The 23,214-nt window shown below is 25.1% G+C and overlaps 1 protein-coding gene across 1 annotated transcript in view; it reads left to right on the top strand.

Moving 5' to 3' along the window:
• LOC136969850 (Krueppel-like factor 6) overlaps window positions 1-23,214 on the top strand; it is a 53,836-nt gene that overhangs the window by 25,772 nt on the left and 4,850 nt on the right. The window contains exon 2 of the mRNA XM_067264139.1: window positions 14,903-15,617. Coding sequence (XP_067120240.1) covers window positions 14,903-15,617 — 715 coding nt within the window. The remainder of the gene's footprint in view (window positions 1-14,902; window positions 15,618-23,214) is intronic.

Below are 23,214 nucleotides of genomic sequence, written 5' to 3'. Positions count from 1 at the left end.
TTTATTATTTTTTTAAACGTAAAAAATATACTTTAAATTGCATTTTTAAATTAATTACTTTACATATTTTAATGAGTAATTTTCACTTGAATTCCTATAAAATTGCAGACTTAATTAAGTTTTTTAAATTATTTTAATTTTTTTTTCATATTTAATATTTACTTCGATTTTTAAAGGATTAAAGCAGTAAAATCAATTTTTTTTCCTCTTAATATTTATCGTGTAAAGGTTAATATTCGCAGAATAATCGCTGGACAATTGCAAAAAATAGCTGATAAAATATTTGCTAATATCGATATTACAAAAATAGCAAAAATAGGAAAATTTCCTGTACAATTGCTCTTTTCGTATGTAATATCAAAGAAAAATTATCGTTAAATCTAGTGATAATCTGCCATTATCGTCTACTATTTTCATATTTATCCTCAATGATTTTTATTAATAGATTATATCAATTTTATTTTTGTTTAAGAATTTAAATTATTATTTTTCCTTGAATTTTTTTTTCCTAATTTCGAAAATAATGAAATTGTATTGATTTTTAAAAATCATTTTTTGATGATATTAATTTTTTTTTCCTTGGAATAATTTTGTAATATATTAAAACGAAATTATTATATATTTCTTTTTAAAGAAAAATATGTTCTAAATTTATCGAAAATTGTGAAATTTATAGGAAAAAAATATATATTGAATTTTTTTTTTAATTATATTTTACAGCAGAATTTAATAAGTAATTATTTATTATTTTTACGCATTTTAATGTTTATTAATTGAAGTAAAAATACTTGAAAATTTTTTAAAAAATTAATAAATATTAAATGTATTTTTTATAAATATTTTTAAATTTAAAAAATATAAATTTTTTACTTTATTTATTTATTTATTTTTGAGTAGTCGAGCTTTAATTACTTATAATAAAAATGCATAAAGTGACGAAAACGAAATTCATGAGGTTTTCAGTTAATATTCTTTCAGCTGTTTCTGAAATATTTATTTTTAGAAATGTGTTTAAAAATTCCTGTTTAATACAGCCAAACCTTTGAACGACGGTCGTTCAAAGGTTTGGCTGTTGTTTGAAAGTTGTTCTTTTATGCATTTCAAGAATAAACATTCCAATAGAATGGCCGCCGTTTACAGGTGGCCGTTATTAGAGGTTCGACTGCATAAAATTGATAAGATTTTAATACTTTTTTTATATTAATTTTTTATATTATTATATTATATTAATTTATATACAGCGTTAAAATTTATTATTTTTATACATTTTAATGCATTTTAAATGTTTATTAACTTAATAAAATGTTAAAAAGTTTTAAATACATTCAAATGTTTACATATTTATTTCCCCGTATTTTTAAAGTTTTAAAAATCAAGCTTCAGTTATTTATATTAAGAAAATAAAATTTATTTAATAAAATATACAGAAATTTCATAAAAATATTAAACATTTTAACATCTGTATTTCTTCTTAACGACCCATTCAGTAGTTTATATTAATATAAAAAATTGTTATGATTCTCAGCATTATAAACACGGATTTTCGATATCATATTTAACCTTTAAACACTTTTAAATATTATTATTAAGCTTTTTTAAGATAAAAAAAGGTTATTTAATTAGTTAATACCCTTACATAAAACCGGATTTTTTATTTTTAAAGAAAAAAAAACAAATTATAAATCCTCAAACTTCGAACGTGTCAATTAACAGTTTGAAAATTGAAGAAGTAACAAGGGTACTGTACATAATAATGAATTTAAGCTGGAAAAAAAACCCTTCTTTAAGAAGATCAACAGATTAATCTGTAATTCTAGTAGTGAAATCTTATATAGAGTTACAAAGTAAAAAAATAAAAAAGATAAAGTTGCCATTTAATATGATTTACTGTTTTGATAATAACGTAATTAAAGTTAGAACGGTGCAGATTTGTATGTAAATATTTTTTATACACGTGAAGAAACTGGCTTTGTAAGTTTATGTATCTTGTTCTTGAGGGGAGAGGGGAAAAAAATAAAGAAAATGGAAGGGGAGGGAGGAGAGAGAGTAAGAAAAGTTTTTCAATTTCAATTTTAGAAATGGTTACAAATTTCCAAAGTATTTACTGGGTTAGAAAATAGATTGGAGTGATTCTAACAAGTAAAAGTTGAAGTTTACAACAATAATTGAAGTTCTTTGATCATCGAATAGAGTTTTAGCTTACACTAAGTTATTTTAGATTTTGATAAAGTAGAAAAGAAGAGTAATAGGATTTTTTACCTTTTTTTTTATTTATTTTTTCCCTTCTTTTCTTGTAACTTTTCCTGTCGTCTTGCTTCGTCTGCAGATTTTCTCTGTCAAGTTTATTTATTTTTGGCCTATTGTACGTTTCCGTCAAAGAGATTACGTTAAACATATACTTTTCCTTCACCAAAATACACCATTTAATAATTATTTTTTCTTTAAACAAAAAAAATTTACTGTTGAACATTAAAATTAACCAAGACTTTAATACGTGTCTTGAGTGTAAGTTTAAATTAAGTGAAAGCGTGTTTAACATTTTACATTGTTAACATTTCTGAGTTCTAATTGGAAGATTGTCCAAATTGCTTAATATCGGTCGAAAGCTTAACATTGTTGAACATTGAGTTAATTTGCATATTGCCTAACGTTAAAATTTCCGAATAACAAAGAGGCTATTCAATGCAAGTGTAATTATTCCTCTAGAATAACGGTTAATGAATAATAGATGAACGTGTTCGTTATATAGGGAAGTGTATATATATATATATATATAGATTAAAGAAAGAGGAGGGATGTACGGTAAATGAAAGAATTTTCTTCCATCTTTGATGATGTGTATTGAAGAAAACAGCAGAAAAAAAGAGTAAAGAATAAATTGACGTAAATGGACAAACAATCTTAAGTATGACAAATTGTGAACCGTTCTATCTAGTGACATATAGTATAGCCTTTGGACGGACTTTCAAAATGATCGTCAAAATAAGATCTATCCTCTTCCCTACTGAAACATCCTCTTCTGGCAGATTGCCAGTTGGTATCAGATACCGGTTATTAATACCAAAATAGTGGTTAGTGCTACCGGAGATTCCTTCTACCATTGTTGTAATGGGTGCTATCCCCCCTCCTAAAATATGTAAATTCGTAACCATTTTTGTATAAGTAAACGGAGCCATTACTTTCAACATGAATATAAAATAATTTTAAAAAAAAACTATGTACGAGAATTTATTATATATTTTTCTAATTTACATATATATATATATAGAGTGTCTGTATGTGTGTCGGTCCAGTATAAGTTAATCTTTACGATCTTCACCTGATTATTTTATTGTTTCCTTACTTTGTAGATATAAAGCTATTAAGATTTTCGTTGTAGGTGGATAAACAATTAATGTTAAATAAGAGAAATGGGACAAGGTTAATGGGAAAATGGAGTTTGAACAAGGGGAAAAAATAAATTTACTTCTCTCTTTCTTTTTTTTTTTTTTTACAAGTAATAAACTGTAAATTACAGGTGTAAATAGAAATCACGTAGGAAGTTAATCAAAACTGTATAATCTGTAAAGATGTAAGTAAAAAAATAAATAAAGGCATTAAAAATAAATTAATTAAAATTATAATTTTTCATTTTTCTCAAGAAAAATTTCCAGAAAAATAAAAAATAATAATTTAAGTATAAACAGTTAACTAAAGATTAGATACAGTACGTTACAAATTGCTCTCAACAGCTGAATCAATAAAGAAGAAAAAAAAACAAAAAGTATACAAAGAAATAACGTTTAGAAAAATTTATAAACTGTTCCAGTACTTTATTTAATTACTTTTATTATTTTTTTCCTTATTATTTTTTAAATATTTAATTAAATACTTTATTCGATTGAAAGTTAAATGAGAATGTTTTTACAATAATGCGAGTGAATTGCGACAATTTTTATTCGAATCGTCTTGCTGTGGATTGGAAATATGAGTCATAGTTAAACAGAAATGTCTGGAATTGGAAAATTACAAATCAATGACGAACATTCTCCTTGGAAAATGGCGTTTTATTAGATGACACAGATGAGCTATACTGTAATAAAAGACGTAATCATCATTTACCTTACTCTATTATCTAATGTATTAACTGGGAAAATTATAATATTTTAAAGCATCTATAGGTTAAATAAGTCAACAATATTATTCAAAAATTAATTAATTCCTCCTCCGTCAAATCTTATACAAAAATTTCATATTTTCTACCATTTTCGAGTCTATTTTCATGCTAGAAAACAGCTCTATAAAAAAAATTTCACAGGATTTTTAACTTGAAACTGTAGCCATAAACTGATGCAACGTAAAAAATATAGAAGAAAAAATTTTTATATATAAGAATTCTCTGGTATAATGATTTTTTTATTCAAGAACTGTATTTTATTTCTTATTCAACATAAAACATATAAAAGGAAATAGCAAAGAGTTCCAAGGAAAGATATGAAATATGTTTTGGAGATAGTTACTATAGCATCATCCATTCGACATAAAAATGTATTCTATATCTTGTTATCTGGACCAACAAAATGCCACCTGCTTGAAACGTGTATAGAACGACATATTGGTTTTATAGACTCTCTTATATATATAAAAAAATGCCCCAAATTTTTTATATGTGTCATTATTATTGTTATGCTTTCACATACGCAGACTCACACATACACATACACATTATATATAACCTTATAAAGTTACATCTCTTTGGAACTGGAGATAATATATTCTTTCTTCCAGTTATTTTTAACGTTTTATACACCTATTTTTTTCTTCTAATGCACTTTAATTATTTTCTTTCTCAATGCTAGTGGGTAGGTAAACGCAGGAAATAGCCTAGGGTGGAGAAAACTTCAAGGATGAATTAAACCAGACAGAGGTTTTTGACCTAGTGTTTTACTATTGATAAAGGGCTGTTAATAGAGGTGAAAGTTACATTATAAATGACGTAATACATTTAAATTCTTAAATTATTTGTCATAAGTACAACGATTATATAGTGCTTTTTAATACACCACACAACACCTGATGTTAATTATAACTAGTGTTTGCGTTATAGACAAAAAATAATAATGTATTGTTAGATAAAATTGTAGTTAGGATCTTTTATGGGCCTTGAAGAAATCCGAGTGTAGTGACATGTCTACTTATCGAGTCCTGCCACGGGGAGATACTTAGTTCAACCTTTGGAATGGCAAACACAATCCCTATCGAAAGGACAGACAGTTAGATAAACGAATAGCTGGTTTCTTTCTTGTCATTTGTATACGTAACATGTCTCCAGGGAAAGAAACGTTTTCTTTTTCAGATATTGATGTAATCTTGTAGAATTCGAGTGCCCTTTACGACAGATGCCAATAGAAATGGTTTAATATAAGTTTAACGTACGTTACCATGACAACTTTATAAGGTTAGAGATCAGCTTCCCTCTTTGATTTCCCTTTCCCCCTATGTTTTTTTATTTATTTTTTAAGAAAAAAGATGATAAAAAATAAAATTTAACTTTCTAAATATTTTTACTATGTAATAAATTCAATACAAGTTGTCGGTACATTGAAATGAATACATATTAAACTTTTGTACGTTATAAATTATATCTTCTATATAACCTGTTTTGCGTTATATACCAATATTCTAGAATATATTCTGGAAAAATTTTAAAGATGAAACCAGAAAAATGGTTATATATATATATATATAAATACATGATAAAAAGTTTTTTTGGTTATTCTACATGCAGCAATGTAAGTAGAAAGATAAATTCCATTTTAAACTATTTCTAGGAAGCAGGAAAGCTACTTTTTCGTGTATATAACTCTAAAAAATGTTTTATTTTAGTCCTTAGAAATGAAGAAATATTAAAAATGTTACAAGTAGGAAATTTTTTAAGATATTTCTTAATATTTCAAGCACTAAATACCTTAAAATATTAAGTAACTTTGGATTATTTTTAAGTACTAGACTGAGACTTATCCCATTTTACATTGTAATTTTAATAAAATTATTATTAATTTAAATAAATTTATGGGCTAAATATGAATTTTTTAATGTATAAAGATGATTTTTCTTAAGAAATTTCACGAGTGAATTAGCTTTTAAACAGGATAATCTCCCTATTTTAAACAAGTTTATTTAATTATCTATTTAAAGATTAATACAACGTTTAAGTTTATAAAAATTAAAATATAAACATTTTATTTATTTATACATTAATACATGTTTGTAGTTATTAAGAGAAAGGAATTTTCGTATGCAAAAAAAAAGAGTTTTCAAATAATTTACATTCAATGTATCCTCATTAAAGCTATCATTAAAATGCAAATATTTATGTAAAGTAAAGAGTAAGTTAAGTGAAGCATAGCACGAATTTAATCCATTTAATGACACTGTAAATAATTTTTCGCCTTTAAACAGTAAATTTACTTTTATATTCTTAATAAAACATAAAGAACATTTACATCATAACATTTATATCAATGTAACATACATTAATATATAGGTTTATAAATTTTTATATCAAAAAATATACTTTTAATGCTAGAAAAAATAAGTTTAATTTTTTTAAAGGTGTGAATGATGATGAAGATGATGATACTGCTGTTACTTTAAATTTAAGACATACTAAAAGGATTGAAAGAGAAAAAATTAAACGATAAACTTAGCTTAAATATAGTTTGTTAAAGTCTAAAAACGTTAATAGTTTATTTAAAATAGAATAAAATCGATAGAAAAATACGTAATAAACGGGAAATACTAAAATTTTCATTATATACAAACTTTCGAAGCGTGACAAATACGTAAAGTCGAATTATGTAAGACTCAACCCACTTTAAAAAAAAGGGATTTTCAGTAAAAAATTAAATAATAATTTAATTAAATATAATTTTAAATCATTTATTAAAGAGTGAAAACGTTAATAATATATTCAAAATTAAGTATAATTAACAGGAAATAATTATAAATAATTTTTATCACGTATAGATTTTTGTAGAGTGATAAGGATTAACTCGAATTCAAACTTTAAAAAAAAGCAATTTTAGGGAGGAAAAAATGGATTTAATAATGCTTAAAATGATTTATTAATGAATAAAAACGTTAATAACGCATTTAAACTATAAAAAAATAATATAAAATAAACAGGAAATATAAAATTTTCATCACGTACAGATCTTTGAAGAGTGATAAATACACCAAATTTAAGGACCTCGAATTAAGATACACCCCAATATGTAAAATATATATATGTATATTAAATTCGAGGTAATGCGTTATAAGCAGAAAAAAACCCCGTTATAAAAGTTTAATTTAATTTAACAACTTATTCTAAGTAGCCTTGGGTAAATTGTTAAATTTATGGCATATGACAGTGATTTTTATATTTGACTATTTATGTAATGTTACATTAAATAAGACGAAGAAAAAATAATAATAATAATTTAAAATATGTCTAACCTACATTTTTAAAAACGAAGAATTTATAAGAAAATAAATAATTGTTTTTTTACTTTAAAAATAAAAAAACTCATTAAAATGAGTTTTTAAAATTATTTTATAACTTATAAGTAGAAGATTTATGTATGATTATGGACAGTTTTTAACCATAAAAATAAGATTTATTTTATTATAAATGTATAACAATATGCCATGTTTACATGCTTTAAAATTTAAGTACTATTTCAATCGAGTTTATAACAATCAAAAATAATTTTTGTCTGTAACAAGTTATGGAGAAAGTAAAGAAAAAAAATGAAAGTTGAATAAACCGCTTAATTAAATGACAATGAATAAAAAATGAAGAGAGAAACTTCTTTCATCCAATATAACTCGATGTTCTAGAACTGATACTTCACAGAAGAGCGAAAAATGCCGTAGGAAAGGAATCAACATGGCTTCAGAGAAGTCATCATCAGAACTGATAATAAAAGAAAAAAAAACTTGCAGGGTCAAAGAAACATATTAAAAGGATAGGAAGAAATCATATATCTTCAGGAAGAGGAAAATGGAACTGGAATATAACAATGAATCTAACTAGAAAAAACTGTGTGAAGTACTAGCAAAATTATTATTTGATAAAGACAGGATTAGATTAAACGTGAAAGGTATAAAATATAGTTGAAGGGTATCTCTATAATATATGACACCTTTTACAATGATTGCAGTGGTGAGTGAAGTTTTTTTTTTTTTTTTTAACTTAAAAAAGAAATGAATAAAGCTGTCATACAGCCCTTAAACGATTTCTTATACCACATCACATATATATTAAAAATTTTTTCTGGAAACCTTCTAACCAAGTTTTAAATCAGGAAAAAATATAGGTTATAAATATTAAAACCGTCTTTTAAAATATATATATATATATATATATTATATTACATAATTTATTTATTGGTAAAAAATAAATATTTAATTCACTCCATGGATGTAATTGTTTTAATCTAATATTTTGTATTAAAAAAAACAATTACTTCATAATGATAAATAGTAAAAATATATATATTTAGTAACTTATTAAGAAAACAATTTATTTTTCTATTGATTTTTTTTCTTTGTATAAATTCGATTTACACGCTCTTCACTTAATTTATTATTATTTTTTAAATACATTAATTAATTTATAAACTAAAGCTTTAAAATTTTTCATGTAAGGCCTTTATACGTAATTTGTAGGACCTGTATACGAAGAACACATGAATAATTTTGAAACTTTAATCCATTTTTCTTAAAGAAAGTATGGAACGTATAAATAATGTTTGGATAATCTGGGTTGGGCCAACAATTCCTCTTTGAGAGTTCGTGATCTATAAATAGAACGGATCAAAAATGATCCATTCTATCGTGCTCACTTTACATCTACAAACCAATTACACGAAAGAGTAAACCAATAAGTCCAATTATAGCAATTATTCTGGAAGGTGTATTCCTCTACATTATCTATAAATAATATCTCAATTACCATAATAAGGTTAGAAAAAAAAACTAATATTTACCTGTTACAAAAAAATCTATAAAATTTAGTATTTAAAATATATAATTTTCTTTTATTTAGATTCTACAACTGAATGATTATTATAGATTTTTAATGGTGTAGATGAAGAAGAAGCGTGAGAAAATGATCAGTTTTGATGGAATATTTAAAAAGAATCGATGTTTCAACGATTGAAACGTTGTAAAATATAGAATTTTAAAGGTATTTTTTTTCGTTTAACCACGTGAAATTTTCAAATAAAGAGTTAAAAATGCAATAAAGCTATTGTTACATTTGAACTGACCTAGACGTACTAGTACAGAGGTTTCGCCGCCAGATCGATTAACATGGCAGAACAGACCCAACGTGGCGCCACTCCGTCTTATACCCATAATTCCCTAGTTTTCTACATTACCCGAATTTCTATTTTGTCAATATGTCAAAAAAAAATTTTACATGGAAAGTTTATCGAGTCATATTCGCATGAAGTCTCCTGTTAACGATATACACAAAAATCACGTCATAATAGAAAGTTGTAAAATCTACGACCCTGTTTTTTTACTGCCCCCAACTTAATTATATATTCATAGATAACGTTAGAGTGCATAAAATTTTACAGGTGTTCTTATAACGTACTGTTAGGAACAGGTGCTAAATGATCGTATATATGTCATCGACCTTCAGTTTAGTCTGTGTGAGTTTCTGTCTACTAAACAATATGAATATGAATACGATACAGAATGAATAATTATGTAAATATTCGCATTCCTTTATAAACAATACATTTTTATTTTATTTTATTTTTTATTTCTAGAGGATAATAATGTTTTTATGTAAAATAACGGTAAAAACATCAGAAAAATTCAATTCTTTATTGTTATCGGATCGGTTTGTGTTGAAATTTTATGCGCTGGAAAATATTTAATTGGAATTTGTATTCTGCACTTAATTTGATACATTAAAATGTTCTTATTAATGATCAATAATTGTTTAAATATAAATAAATAATTAATTATAATCGTTTCCTCAATTAAAAAATATTATTTGGGACATAAATTCAACCTTTTTTTTTGTTTTTTTTAGGGCTTAAAAACGAAATATTTAATTTTGTAACAAATAAAATTCGATTTATTTCTAAATTTCCTGCATTTTTCATCGTTTAAAAATGTAAAATTATTATATTACTTTACGAAAAATTGGAAGAATTATTAAGCAATCTCGATGACATGAAAAAATCTTTACAAATAACAAGACAATTTTAGAAAGATTTAAACAATATATATGACACATTTTATGTATAAAAATAAACATAAATTGATGAGTCATGTCTTTAAAATATTTTTAATATTACGAATATTCGAATTAAAATTTTAAAATAATAATAATAAATATTTTTAATCAGTTCTTAACCGTGTAATTATATATAACCTTTTTTTCTTTTTGTTTCTTAATTTTGTCACGAACAGATAAAGATTTTCAAGTCATGCTTATAATGTGAATAATGCTGGATGACCAGTCATGCTTCCTTATTCAATTCCACGTTCAATGATCAAGGTTCTGTCCATAAAGACAGGATATGAAATTTATTTTAGTCTTTATAACACTTTATTGACGTTAGATATCAATTGTTAAAGGAATTTTAGAAGCGAATTCCTTATTAAAAACAATATAAAAATATTTATAAAAAAAATCACTAATTATATTATCCTTTGAGTCATTTCATTGTTTTTCCTGGTATACCTTTTCATTGTTTATAAAAATAAAACTATTTGTTAATGATTTATTAACGTTAATTCCACGAATGCTTGTTTATTTTTTCTTTGTTATATGGCAAATATTTCTTTGCTTAATCTTATGATTATGCAATTTATTATGTATAGCATGAACTAGTTAATTGTTTTATTTATTTATTTATATATATTTTTTTTTTCAAGTGGTTCTTACGTGGAAACAACATTTAAAAATGCTTGTTAATGCCGACCTAGAGAAAATCATTGAAGTAAAACACGATCTCAAGTTCTGTGACCTCTCTCGTACTTTAGGGTCATACGTTAAGTAGCAGTCGTGATCTCAGCAAAGATCTTAAGTCTAAAAACTTTAAATTAAAAATCGCTCCTGTGTCTTAACACATTTCTAATCATCCTCAAAGCTGAAAAATCATTTCTCAAGCGGTTTAATGTTACTAATTATAATATCAATTCCGTTTATCGTACAGATTAAAACGTATTTATTTATATTAATTAATTAGCTTAAAATGTAATTAAATTAAATTCCTGAAAATATTACTTTAAAATTATTTACTTATTTATTTATTTATATAATTAGAACGGCGGAAGATCCGTTTTAAAAATCATTATTTGCATATTGTTGTACTATTGTTCTGGCACAGTTCTTTCTCGAGGGCACTAGATACTTTTTCCTTTCCATCAACTATTGATAAAATGCCTCCAGCAGTAACGAATCCCAACTGGAACCGGATGACCTAAAAATACTCGATAAGAAATGGTGAAGCATCACGCTACCGCGGGATACACATTAAAATATAATGCATACGTATGTATATATTCATAAAAAAATAATAATAATAATAAGCAAAAATTGCGATTTTATTGTATCGAAATTTATGAAGAGACAATTAAGAAAAGTTATATAACCTCTACATGTATACACGTAATTAAAAGATTGCTGAAAGGATGCATGTTATTACAACGAGGATGATTCATAAATAGTTATAAAATATCTTCAAAATATGCTAAATTTATTACATTTTTTCATATTTTTAATATAAAAACCTTTTTAAAAGGTTAAATTTGAGAAATTAAACTTAATTTCGATATTTTAAGCATTAAAAATTGCGTTAAGACGAATAACTTTAACACGTTTTTGTACGCTAAAATACAGGATTTAAATTTATTTTTTCATATTTTATATAATTTATTCCCCCCAAATATATCATTTTTAAAACATTTTTAACTCATAAAAATTTCTCGATGACTTATATTTTCAATTATCATAAGTAGATTATATTTTTATATAGACAGATAAAAACCGTACGTTCGTATGTCTGAAAATCTTAAAATATCACAGAATTGAGTAACTGAAAATTAAAAATATTTTAAAATATCAAAAATATGAATGATTAAGAATTAATGTAAAAAATTTCCATGTTATTTCTACAGTTGTGAATCTTTTATACGCAGTATAATGGAATTACATAAATGCTATCACGTCTTAGTGTGGGTGGAATTATTAACACCTGCCACCATTTAAAATAAAATAAAATACAATAAATTACGCAAGAAAAAGTTCACAGTCTCTAAACAAAAGGTTAAATCTTCTATCTTCTAGCATATGACATAATGTTTTTAATTATAATATTTCGTAAAATACAATTCAATTCAATGCAAAGTAACCTATAAAATTTATACTTACGTAACTCGACAAGTCAATTTTGAAGGAAAAAATAAAATAAAAATAAAAATTAAAGGAGAAAAAAACAATTAACTAAACAAGAATTAAATCTAAATGTAAATGAATCCTCCATTTGAATTATTTATGTATATAGAAAAGTAAGAATCAATAAGTGCAAATAAAACTGAATCAGTGATAATTACTAAACAAATAACATTGAGATGCTATCTTTCTTATTGTCGGAATGAATTAACTAACATTCTTCTGGAACTTGGCCAACCAAGGGTTGTGTATAAGACGAAAATCTTTCTGGAACTCAATGTTTTCTTAGGAAATCAATACAACAACTATTCGATTTAGTAGGAGAAAAGATTAAAAAGTATATACTTTTATTGATAACTCGATTGTGTAACAGGAGCATGATCTAGTTAAATGTAATTAAAGCTGTCTTACGGAACGTTTATATTTGTTAATGCTAATTAAATTTACAATAAAACGGAAGAAGATGGAGAAATGTTAATGTTTAATTTATCAAAAATATTTTTAAATGTTGTAGAAAGGAAATAAAATTCTGCATACAATTCAATTTTGTTTTAGATTCTTTAATTATAATTTATATTTTATTAATGGTAATTAAAGTGATAGTAAAGTGGATGATGGTAGAAATGGTAATATTTAATTTACCAAAGATACTTTAGAAAGATTTTTCTGTATAAAATTTAATATTTGTATCTATTAATCATAATTAAGTTTATAATAAGACTTAAGATGTACACATGTTAATGTTTAATTTATCAAAAATATTTTAAAATTCTGTATAGAATTTAACGTTGTTTAATTATAATTTATATTTATTAATGGTAATTAAAGTGATAAGAAAATGGAAGATGTAAAAATTATAATGTTTTAATTTATCAAAAAATATCTTTGGATGCTGTGGAGGGGAAATAAACTCTTTTCTACGTGGATAATTTGATATAAATTAATTTTGAATTAAAATTAAATTCATAGTAGAATGGGAGGAGATTTAGAAATATTAATATTCAATTTACCAGAAATATTTTTGAATGTTTAGAGAGGAAATAAGCTTCTTTCATGTAGAAATGTTAACATATTTTATATAAAAGTTAACATTTGTACTTAATTATAGTTTATATTTATTAATGATAATTAACGTTATAATAAAACTGAAGATGTAGAAATGTTAACATTTAATTTACCAGAAATATTTTTAATTATTTAGAGAGGAAATAAGCTTCTACATAATTTGTATAAAATTTAATAATTGTATTTAATTATAATTATATTTATTATGGTAATTAAGGTTATAATAAAAGTGAAGATGTGGAAATATTGATGTTGAATTTATTTCTGAGTGTTGTAGAAAGGAAATAAACGTCTTTTATATAAAAATTTAGCATACTTTATGAAATTTAAAACTGTAGAATGCATGAAATTCAAACTATTAAGTAATATTTCACGTTTTACAGCGAAGTTTTTCGTCTCGAAAATTGGTTTTTTATTCTTTAAATCACGAGTATTCAACTTGACACGAGAGAAATAAAACTCGATAATTTTTTTAAAAAATATATTAAGATCTGTATCAATTATACACATAAAATTATAAAAATAGAATTTATATACGATTAAAATATAAGCTGTTTTATCAATGAAATTATCATTTTAAAACGATTTTCATAATTTAATATTTATAAATGAATAAATTATTTGAGTTTGATTAACATAATAAAATAACATTTAAACGTGGTTAATGTATTTAAATTATATTAAAGTCGATTATAATTGTGGATAATATTTACTTTTTTAGTAATTAAATAATCGAATTTTTTTTAATTTTTATTTTATTTTATTTTTCCCCCTCTATGAAATCGATATTGACAAATCTTCGAATCTTCTCATTCCTTTGAAATTTAATGGAGCAAGGAACAATGATTAATTCTTATCCTCTTTGGTATTCGATGATATGTGTGGTTGAAAGAGACTATGAAATGCTTTGTTTTCATTTCAACAACTTTCAACGCTTCAGAGAATACCAATTAGATATTTGACAATGAAATATGATGGCGAATTTTCAGCTGCCTTCTAAACACTCTTGTATAAAGTTGCTGAAATAATTTATATATATATTTTCTTCCTTTATCGTTTCACTATGATAAGTATTATACGAGTTGAACATTTTGATAATTTATAATGCAACTATATATAAAATTTCATAAGTTTTACTAATGAAGATCTATTGAAATGGTAGGTTTTAAAATTAGCTTTTTGAAATCTTTGATGCAGAAAATGTCAGTTATCACTTCTTCTAACATATAATAACTATAAAATAAAGCCCATTTTAGAATAGAATTACGGTTTTTGTGATAATAAAAATACATTGCTATAGTAATAACTATAAATATGTCTATATATATATATATATATATATTGAAATGGTGTATTGATAGACAAAATTGAATTTATTGAATTATTTTTCAGACCATTTTGGAAATGGAAAGGTATCTGAAGGACGAACCAAAGAGTAGAACGAGGAAACACGTCCCAAACACCTCTACCAGTTCACAGTGGGATATATTAGGCCTACCGAAGAGCCATGATTTCTCTGAAGAGAACGATTATGTTAAATCAGAACCAGAAGATGCTTCATCGCTAGGTATGGAGAGCTGCAGCAATAGCAACACGACAGATAGTGGAAACAGTAGCGGAGGAGAGGATCATCTCAGCGTTTCTGACTTGGATTTCACGGAGCGCCCATTAGACTGCATTACAACATTAACACACGATAGGGACCTTGTGGTTAAGACATCAAAAGTGTCTAACGGTATAACTGTTAAGGGGAAAAGTTACATCTCTCCAACCTTCTATGCAGATGTTTTGACAGTAACTCTAGCGCCGAGGAATGGCTCCTTAACACCCCCTTCTTCTCCGGAAGATGCGGCAAATCAGAATAGTGGTGCTACGGTACAATTATCTATTAGTAAAGGTTCATTACAACGGAATAATCAATTGACAAATTCTATGGTTCCAATGACATTGGCTACTAAGTCTTTGCCAGCATTGGTCACTCGGCCTAGGGGACATTTTGACGCGAATCCTGATAGTAAGAGGAGAATACATAAGTGCCAATTTAATGGATGTAAAAAAGTTTATACCAAATCATCGCATCTGAAAGCCCACCAAAGGACGCACACAGGTAATATTTAATATAAAAATGAAATTCATTTATAAAAATACTTTCGCTTTAATAAGGAAAAAATATTTATAAAGAAATTTCTCACGTTACTTCAGGCAAAATCGCAATTATCCTTAAATATCTTGAGGTAAATTGAAGATATATTATTAAGGAAAAATTAATTTTGTTATTAATGAAAAACAGAAAAAAATTTAATAGTATTTAATGTCGTGTAAATTTAAATGAAATTCTTGATAAGAAATAAACTATAAATCTCGTACGAGATATCAATAACTGATCAACGATCGAATTATCGATAGTAATTAAGCTTACAGTCCAATTATAGATTTATCTAAAAATAATTATGGAGAATCCTAGAAAATAGGTTAGTTAAAGTGATGGAGGGGCGGAAAATCTATCACAACGCCATCTGCTGATAGATTCCAGAATTATGCGTTTGGCTTCAGTTGCAATTTAGTGTTATTGTGTCGGCTTCTTTTGATCATTTTCGACAAAGTGACTAAATATATATAAATATAACTTGATCGACGTCGTTTTATTTTGCGTTCGAAACGCATGCGGATGTTTAAAAATATGTCCTTGACTTCACTTCCGGCAATGACACACCGGATGTTTCAACATTGTTGTGTCCTCTTATAGACATTCCACCTGGGTCTTGTTTTGCTATTCATTCTTACATTAGAGGCGTTAAAGATACTATATCTTGATTTTATTTAGCTTAAATCTTTATTATTCTTTCGAAGAAGTGTTATAAAACACTAGAAAACAGTCGATAGTAATGATATTTACAAGCATATTTTTTCTCCGTTCCTCTCTTCCTCCTTCGAATATTCTTCTTTAAAAATTGATTTAGTGTAAACTTCATTCACGACATTCATATTACCATTATCTACTTTTGTTATCTTGGGTAATTAAAAGCAGTTTAAGACACTTATTTAATACGACGGATACATGACCTAATTTCTTATAAACTCGATTCCTTATTGTAATGAATGACCTGTCATCTACTAAATTTTCTTTCTAAACTTTTTTAACTTTTTAATTAAGTAAATGAATAATAAACAGTTAAGCCCCAGTTAACTGATTATGAGATAACGGGCAATAATATTTAAAAAATTCTTTTATTACTGTAATATATATATTATTATTATTATAAATTATATAAAATGAGTAGAATTTTTTATAAAAATATCTTCTGTATAAACATATTTTTTTATCGTCCAAATAATTGTATATAATAAGAATAAACAGTGAAAAAGTTTAATCAAAATAATAAAATCCGTACTCAATTTCATATTTGAAATTTTAAACAATTAATCGATTTCATGTTTTAAAATGTGGAAAAATAATCAATTATTTCTTTTTAAATACTTTATTCAGTTTCATTTCATTACTTTAATTTATTTTGAAATGGTATTGACAAGTCATTTCATTTAAAAATACTTTTTCTTTATGTCACATCCGGTGACATCATAGCACCCTTTAAACACTTCCTGAAATAGAAAGAACTGTGCACATGTCTGACTGAAACGTCTTCAGTTTAAAATTTAAAAATGAAAAAAAAAATTTAAACGAAAATATACAAAAAAATTTTATAGATTATTGTTTATAATTTGAAATTTTTTAAATAATTAACTAGAATAAAATGGCGAAAAGAAATCCTTTCAAGGATATCTGCCATTAAAACTGAAAATACATCCTTACTCTACTTTGTACCTTGTACTTTATGTTGTGAAATTTGAGACGAATTATTTTACAAGTCAGACATTAGTTTTAGAAAAATGTGTTGATGAAAAGAATAATTTAAAACTTTGATTTAAAAATATTCTTCCTACAAATGTACATGCCACTTTTTTGCATATTATTCACTTTCCATACATTAAAAATGGGAAATTTAATATTGGATACATTTAAAGACGATTTTAATGAGGTTATAGATCCGAAAAGAAATGTGATTTTTTAATTATTTTCAGTGAAATTAAATTATCTTATTTAAAAAAAATACCTTGCCTTCTCCATTGTTTCTGTATACACTTTCGTGAGTTCACATCGTTTTACGACTTCACGCTTATCTAATGTTGATATAAAATTATTATAGCCTAATAACTGGCATTAGTTATGCTTTGCTTCTTTCTTTTTTTTTATGATTTTTTAAGAAATAATTTGACTCTTATGTCTAGAATATTTTAAAAGTTGGAAAATTCCTTTTTAGGATTTTGTTTATCTTGCTAAATTTGGATGAAGACTAATTATTAGTTAATTCTGATTCTTCTTGTTACACTAACTGGCTACTTACAAATATTAAAAATTTAATTACTTTTTTATAATTATATATAATCGTCTTACTGACAAATTTATTCAATTCTAAAGTATCATATCCTCAGGTTACTGAATTATCCTTTTCATTTTAATTAATTGCAGTTTAGTTAAGGAATTTTTTATGTCTTCAAATATCGATTTATTCTCTTTTAAACTTATATATTATACTTAAATATATTTAACTTAAATATATTTAATTTAAAATGAATACGGACTTCATTTAATTATAGGAAATCTTATTATTATTATTATTATTATTATTTTGTTTAAATGTATATTTTTATAAGCTTTATAAATATTTTAAATACAATTAATCAAGCTGTGATATGAACAACTTAATTTATTTTTAAAATTTTGTGTGCGTATGTGTGTGTGTATATATATATATATATATATTTTTTTTAACACGTATAAATATTTATTATATAATTTGATTTAGAATGTACGAAAGAAATCATTTGTTTCATAAATTTTTAAAGAAATAAATAGTTAAATACCGCTCGAAAGTAATTAAAAAAGCTTGTTTAAACGTCTTGTATAAACAGTTATAAAGGGTGGCTTAAAAATCAGTTTTGAAAATTAAATTGGAATTAATTAACTAAATTAACTATAAATATAATTAACTTGATTATATTTTTATTATGTTTTTTTTAAACGAGTTTTTCAAAAGAAGAAACACTGACTTTTGAGCCTCCCTGTATATTAAAATATAAGAAGTTTAATTAAATAATAAAAATTCAAATAAGGTGTTTCTACAGAAAAAACTAAAGAAATTTATTGATATTTTTAGGGGTTATGTATATTTATTTAGCCCCATAAAAATTAGGTTAATTTTCAAATTAACATAAAAGCTTATCGTTCAGTTTTATGGCATTTGTATTGTACAAAGCAAGCATTTATGAAAATAGATATTTTCACAACATAGGATCATAAACGAGCGATAAAAAAAAAAATCCTTCTCCCCTAATCATGTGTATAATTCAGTAATCAGGAAGTAGAGTGGGTTGGTGTGTGAAAGAATAAGGTCACTTGTATCTTTCCGTTGACTCTTGTGACAGATGTCTGTACAATCGCCAGTTAGGTCTCACTTCCAGTATTAGTTTTTATGTTCCAAGCTGTAATTTTTTTCTATTTTTTATATATATATTTCAGTTTGACCTCCAACATCGCGGGTTATCAAACTCTTTCCATAAAACCGACTCTCCATATGGAGAGAATTTGAAGTAAAATATAAGGTTGTTTTTTAAACTATTCTAATTTATTTTGTTTTAAAATTAAAGATTCCTAACAACGATAAAGTATACTAAACTTAGTTTATATTCATTCCGCATCTTATGATCTTAAATTAGATGAATGGTTGCACTATGAATTTGTCCTTCACAACTATTATTTAGCTTTTGTTTCATGTTTTAGTACTCTTAAATTGTAAATACATTTTAAAATAGTTTCTTTTTTGAAATTTAGTAACCAAGTCATAGAGTATAAAAGTTCTAGATAGATCAGAAAGTGTTTTTCTTTTTATTTTTTGTTTCATTTTTCCATTCATTCTTAGTGGCATGTAGGTTAGAATACTAAATCTTCAGGCTAAACAGGTTCTTGCTATTGACGCAATACTAGATAAGGTGTTCTCCTCCACACTATCCTCTATAGACAAGAGGACACCTGCGAATCCAATTTTTCAGGTTCAATAACCTACATAAAGTTAGATATTAGTTTTTACTTACAGACTACTGTGTGTACCCTAAACCTTATTTTACCTTTCAGCATCGTTTTATGGATAGAACAGCTTTTTAAAAGTATGTATAATTTATGAATAGGTGACGTTAAAATTCACAAACTAAGCTCCACCTCACTACAAAATATTTTCCTTATTAGGAAATAAGGTTGTGTAGTAAAGTTAAGAGATAACATCAGCATTTCATTCATTTTTATCTTGTCCTAAATATAAAATTGTTTTTTTTTTCTTGTTTTATTATATTTTTACATTATTTCATTGGGACAGGTTTACTAAATTACATAGTAATTTTTGTGGGTGATATTACATTTATTCTGATAAGATTATTTTCAATTTTATGGAGCTCGTTTATCATACGTACACACAGTAAAATATATTTATTACAGGTGAAATTTAATTTCTATACTTATCAAAATTGTAAATACTTAAGTATAAATTCTTTTTTTAATGTTGTAGATCTTGTTTTACTGTTATAAAGTTCTATCTTTAATATTCATAAATATGTATATATACCTGGATGTATTTTTAGTACAAGTTATGTAGAGTGTTAGCATTATTATTTTTATTACATCAGCAATTAAAAATGCATTATGATTTATTTTAAAGAATGACTTAGTTAATTTTTAACATGAAACTTCAGAATTCTGAAACGGTAATTTAGCTATTATCCACTAGTTTTAATATTAAATATATGACCCGAATAATTTACACAATACCATTACAAATTTCGAAAGTCATATATAATGACAAAAATGTTTGTTAAAAATTATCTGTTAGCCTAAATCTATTTTATTTTAATAGCTTCTTTTAAAATGCAGATAAAGAAATATTGATTATGGACGTCAATAGCAATGGAGAATCATGGAGATTTAAGGACGTTGAACTCATACCAGATGTTGAATTTCTCTTCAATGATTACTTCATAGAAGTACAGTTCTTTACCAGATTGCATTTTCTTGTGATTTCTATCGCAGTATGTGTCATATGCGAACAACATATAAATGAAATAGTCGCGTATCTAACATACTAATCTATCGATAATATATTTATTTTACATGTTTAATAATACATACAAAAGGAAGGAAATTAGTTTTATTAATTGTTAAATAGGTTAAATGTTTTATCATATTTTAATAATTAAAATAATAATAATCTATTCTGTACTGTTATATTATCAATCACTTAAACGATGCTTTAAGAGTAGATGAGATTTAGAGTTAGATAAGGACGTGAAAGAACAGAATCGGATGTTCTTTAAGTACACTGAGGCTCACTAGAAAAAAAGAAAGACCTTGACTCCTAGGTTCCACTTATGTATGGGCCCCAATCTGCAGTTGGCATAATGTATAATGTATCTCAACGCTGTTTTTTTTTTTTTTTTTCCTAACGTTTCGTCATGTCTAAAACACGAAAAGAACTCTAATTATTACTCATCGGGCATTATATATAGTCATAAATAAATAAAATTAATTATTAGTAAGATAGATTAATAGATATATGACAATTTCTTCGATGTTCAACAGTATGTAAGAGTCATTGTTCCTGACCTCGTATGATATATCCCGGAATTCGGTAATTATTATATGCAGTTTATCCTTATGACTAATATTAATGGTTTCAATTTTTAAAAGAACTTACACAGAACTAAACGAAAATTTCTCTTTTAGAATTAATAGAATTATTTTTATTTTTAAAAGCTAGTTCAGTCATCTCTCGTGCAATTAATTACCGTAATTTTGATATATTGTAAAAGTAATAAATAATAATAATAATGAAAAAAACAGATAAATTATCTTAAACTTTCCTACATTTTCACATCGATAAATATTCAATTTATATATATTTTCGTGAGTAATTATTTTTACTCTCTTTAATTACTCGAAAGAAACGTAAACGTTTTTGAAATATATTAGTGTTAATCCTATTAGTTATTTTTCCGCATGAATTATTTTTACGTGCTGTTATTTTACCTATATACCATTGTTCCTGTGTGATCATGTATGAAATATGGTTTTACCAATATTACATCAGACAAGACATCATTCAGTTTCTTGAATCTTATTCTCATATATCAAAGTTGAGCTAACGTATTTGCTATACTATTGGCATCTTAATATACTTAGAAGATATATCATTTTACGCCTTTTTTATTGTCTCAATCATTTTAAAAATAGCTTTTTCTCCATAAGAAATTTCATCATTTATCTTATCGTCACCCTTTTAAAATGTCTTTTTGAGTGTACGAACAGCTTTTTAAAGCGAATTTTCAATTCTTTCATCCTTGAAAAACCTGTCATTATTTTTATTTTTATTTTTTCGTGCATTTTATAAGTAATTCTTACTGCCAAATTTTTCTGGTATATACATTTTTTTTTTTAATTTGAAGAAATATACTAATTATTATGCTTCACATTACATATAATTAACAGAATAGGTTTGTATTTGAATGCATTAATAATAGTAATAAAAACTGGGGGGAAACTATTAATAAAACACATTTTTAGCACCAAAAACACAACGTTTATGTTCATTTACAAGCAATTTTCTCACTATTGTTAGTTCTTTCTTAGCTATTTTCACATTTTTATGAACTTTCATCACGAATGTTTAACGTACTCTTAAAGCCAACTTCTTATTAATGTAAGGAGGACATATTATTCTTGAAATTCTTAGGAAATAATTTTTTAAAAGCTTTTCAAAGTAGATTACATTTTTTCAAAAACTTAATGGAACGGAATACCAAACTGTTTTATATACTTAGTTTTTCTTTATTTTTCCTACGTAATCCATCTTGATTTACTTTTACGTAGTAGGTGAATTATATATATATATATATAAAATTAAGTAATGTATATATTTTTCTTTGATAATTTTAAACCAGTTAACTGGTAATGCCTTGACATCTTGAACTATTCCGGTTGAACTGATAAATCTCTCAATTATGAGATATCAAATCAACTATAAGTCGTAGTTTAGGATATTCACTGATCCATATAAAAATGCCCTCGATAACTTCATAACAATGTTCAAAATCATTCATTCGATTTATATTGTACCAACAAGAAAAATTGAGTCGATTATCCGATGTCGATTGTCTTTTAAATCGAACGTTTCTTTCCCCTCCTTTCCAGATAATTTATAATAATTGCCATTTTATATATCATATTATAATTTTTTTTTACATTTTTAGTAACACGAATTCTTCATATTTACGCATTTAATTTAATTTAAAAAGTTTTCTACATTTCTAGAATTTAATATTATTTTCCATTTACGTTATGACTTTTTTTTTCGTTCGTCTCCAATGAAACGTTGCCTGTGGCTCATCTGCTTAGTATACAAAATGAGAAAATCCTATTGACATGTAATTTTTCATCTTTAATTTAATTTACTCCTCTACATCAATATGTGTTTCTATATCAATCATGATCCATAGAGAAATTTATTTGAATACATATTTTAATTCACTAAATTATGTTCTTTTCGGGTAGGGAGAGAAAGAATTTTTTCATTTTGTTCATATTTATTATTCTTGAAGTATAA

The sequence above is a fragment of the Centruroides vittatus genome, unplaced genomic scaffold (assembly GCF_030686945.1).
Source record: "Centruroides vittatus isolate TY-2023 unplaced genomic scaffold, ASM3068694v2 contig_1824, whole genome shotgun sequence".
NCBI lineage: Eukaryota > Metazoa > Arthropoda > Arachnida > Scorpiones > Buthidae > Centruroides > Centruroides vittatus.
The sequence above is the reverse complement of the archived record's forward strand: the minus strand, read 5'-3'. Positions and strand labels throughout refer to the sequence as shown.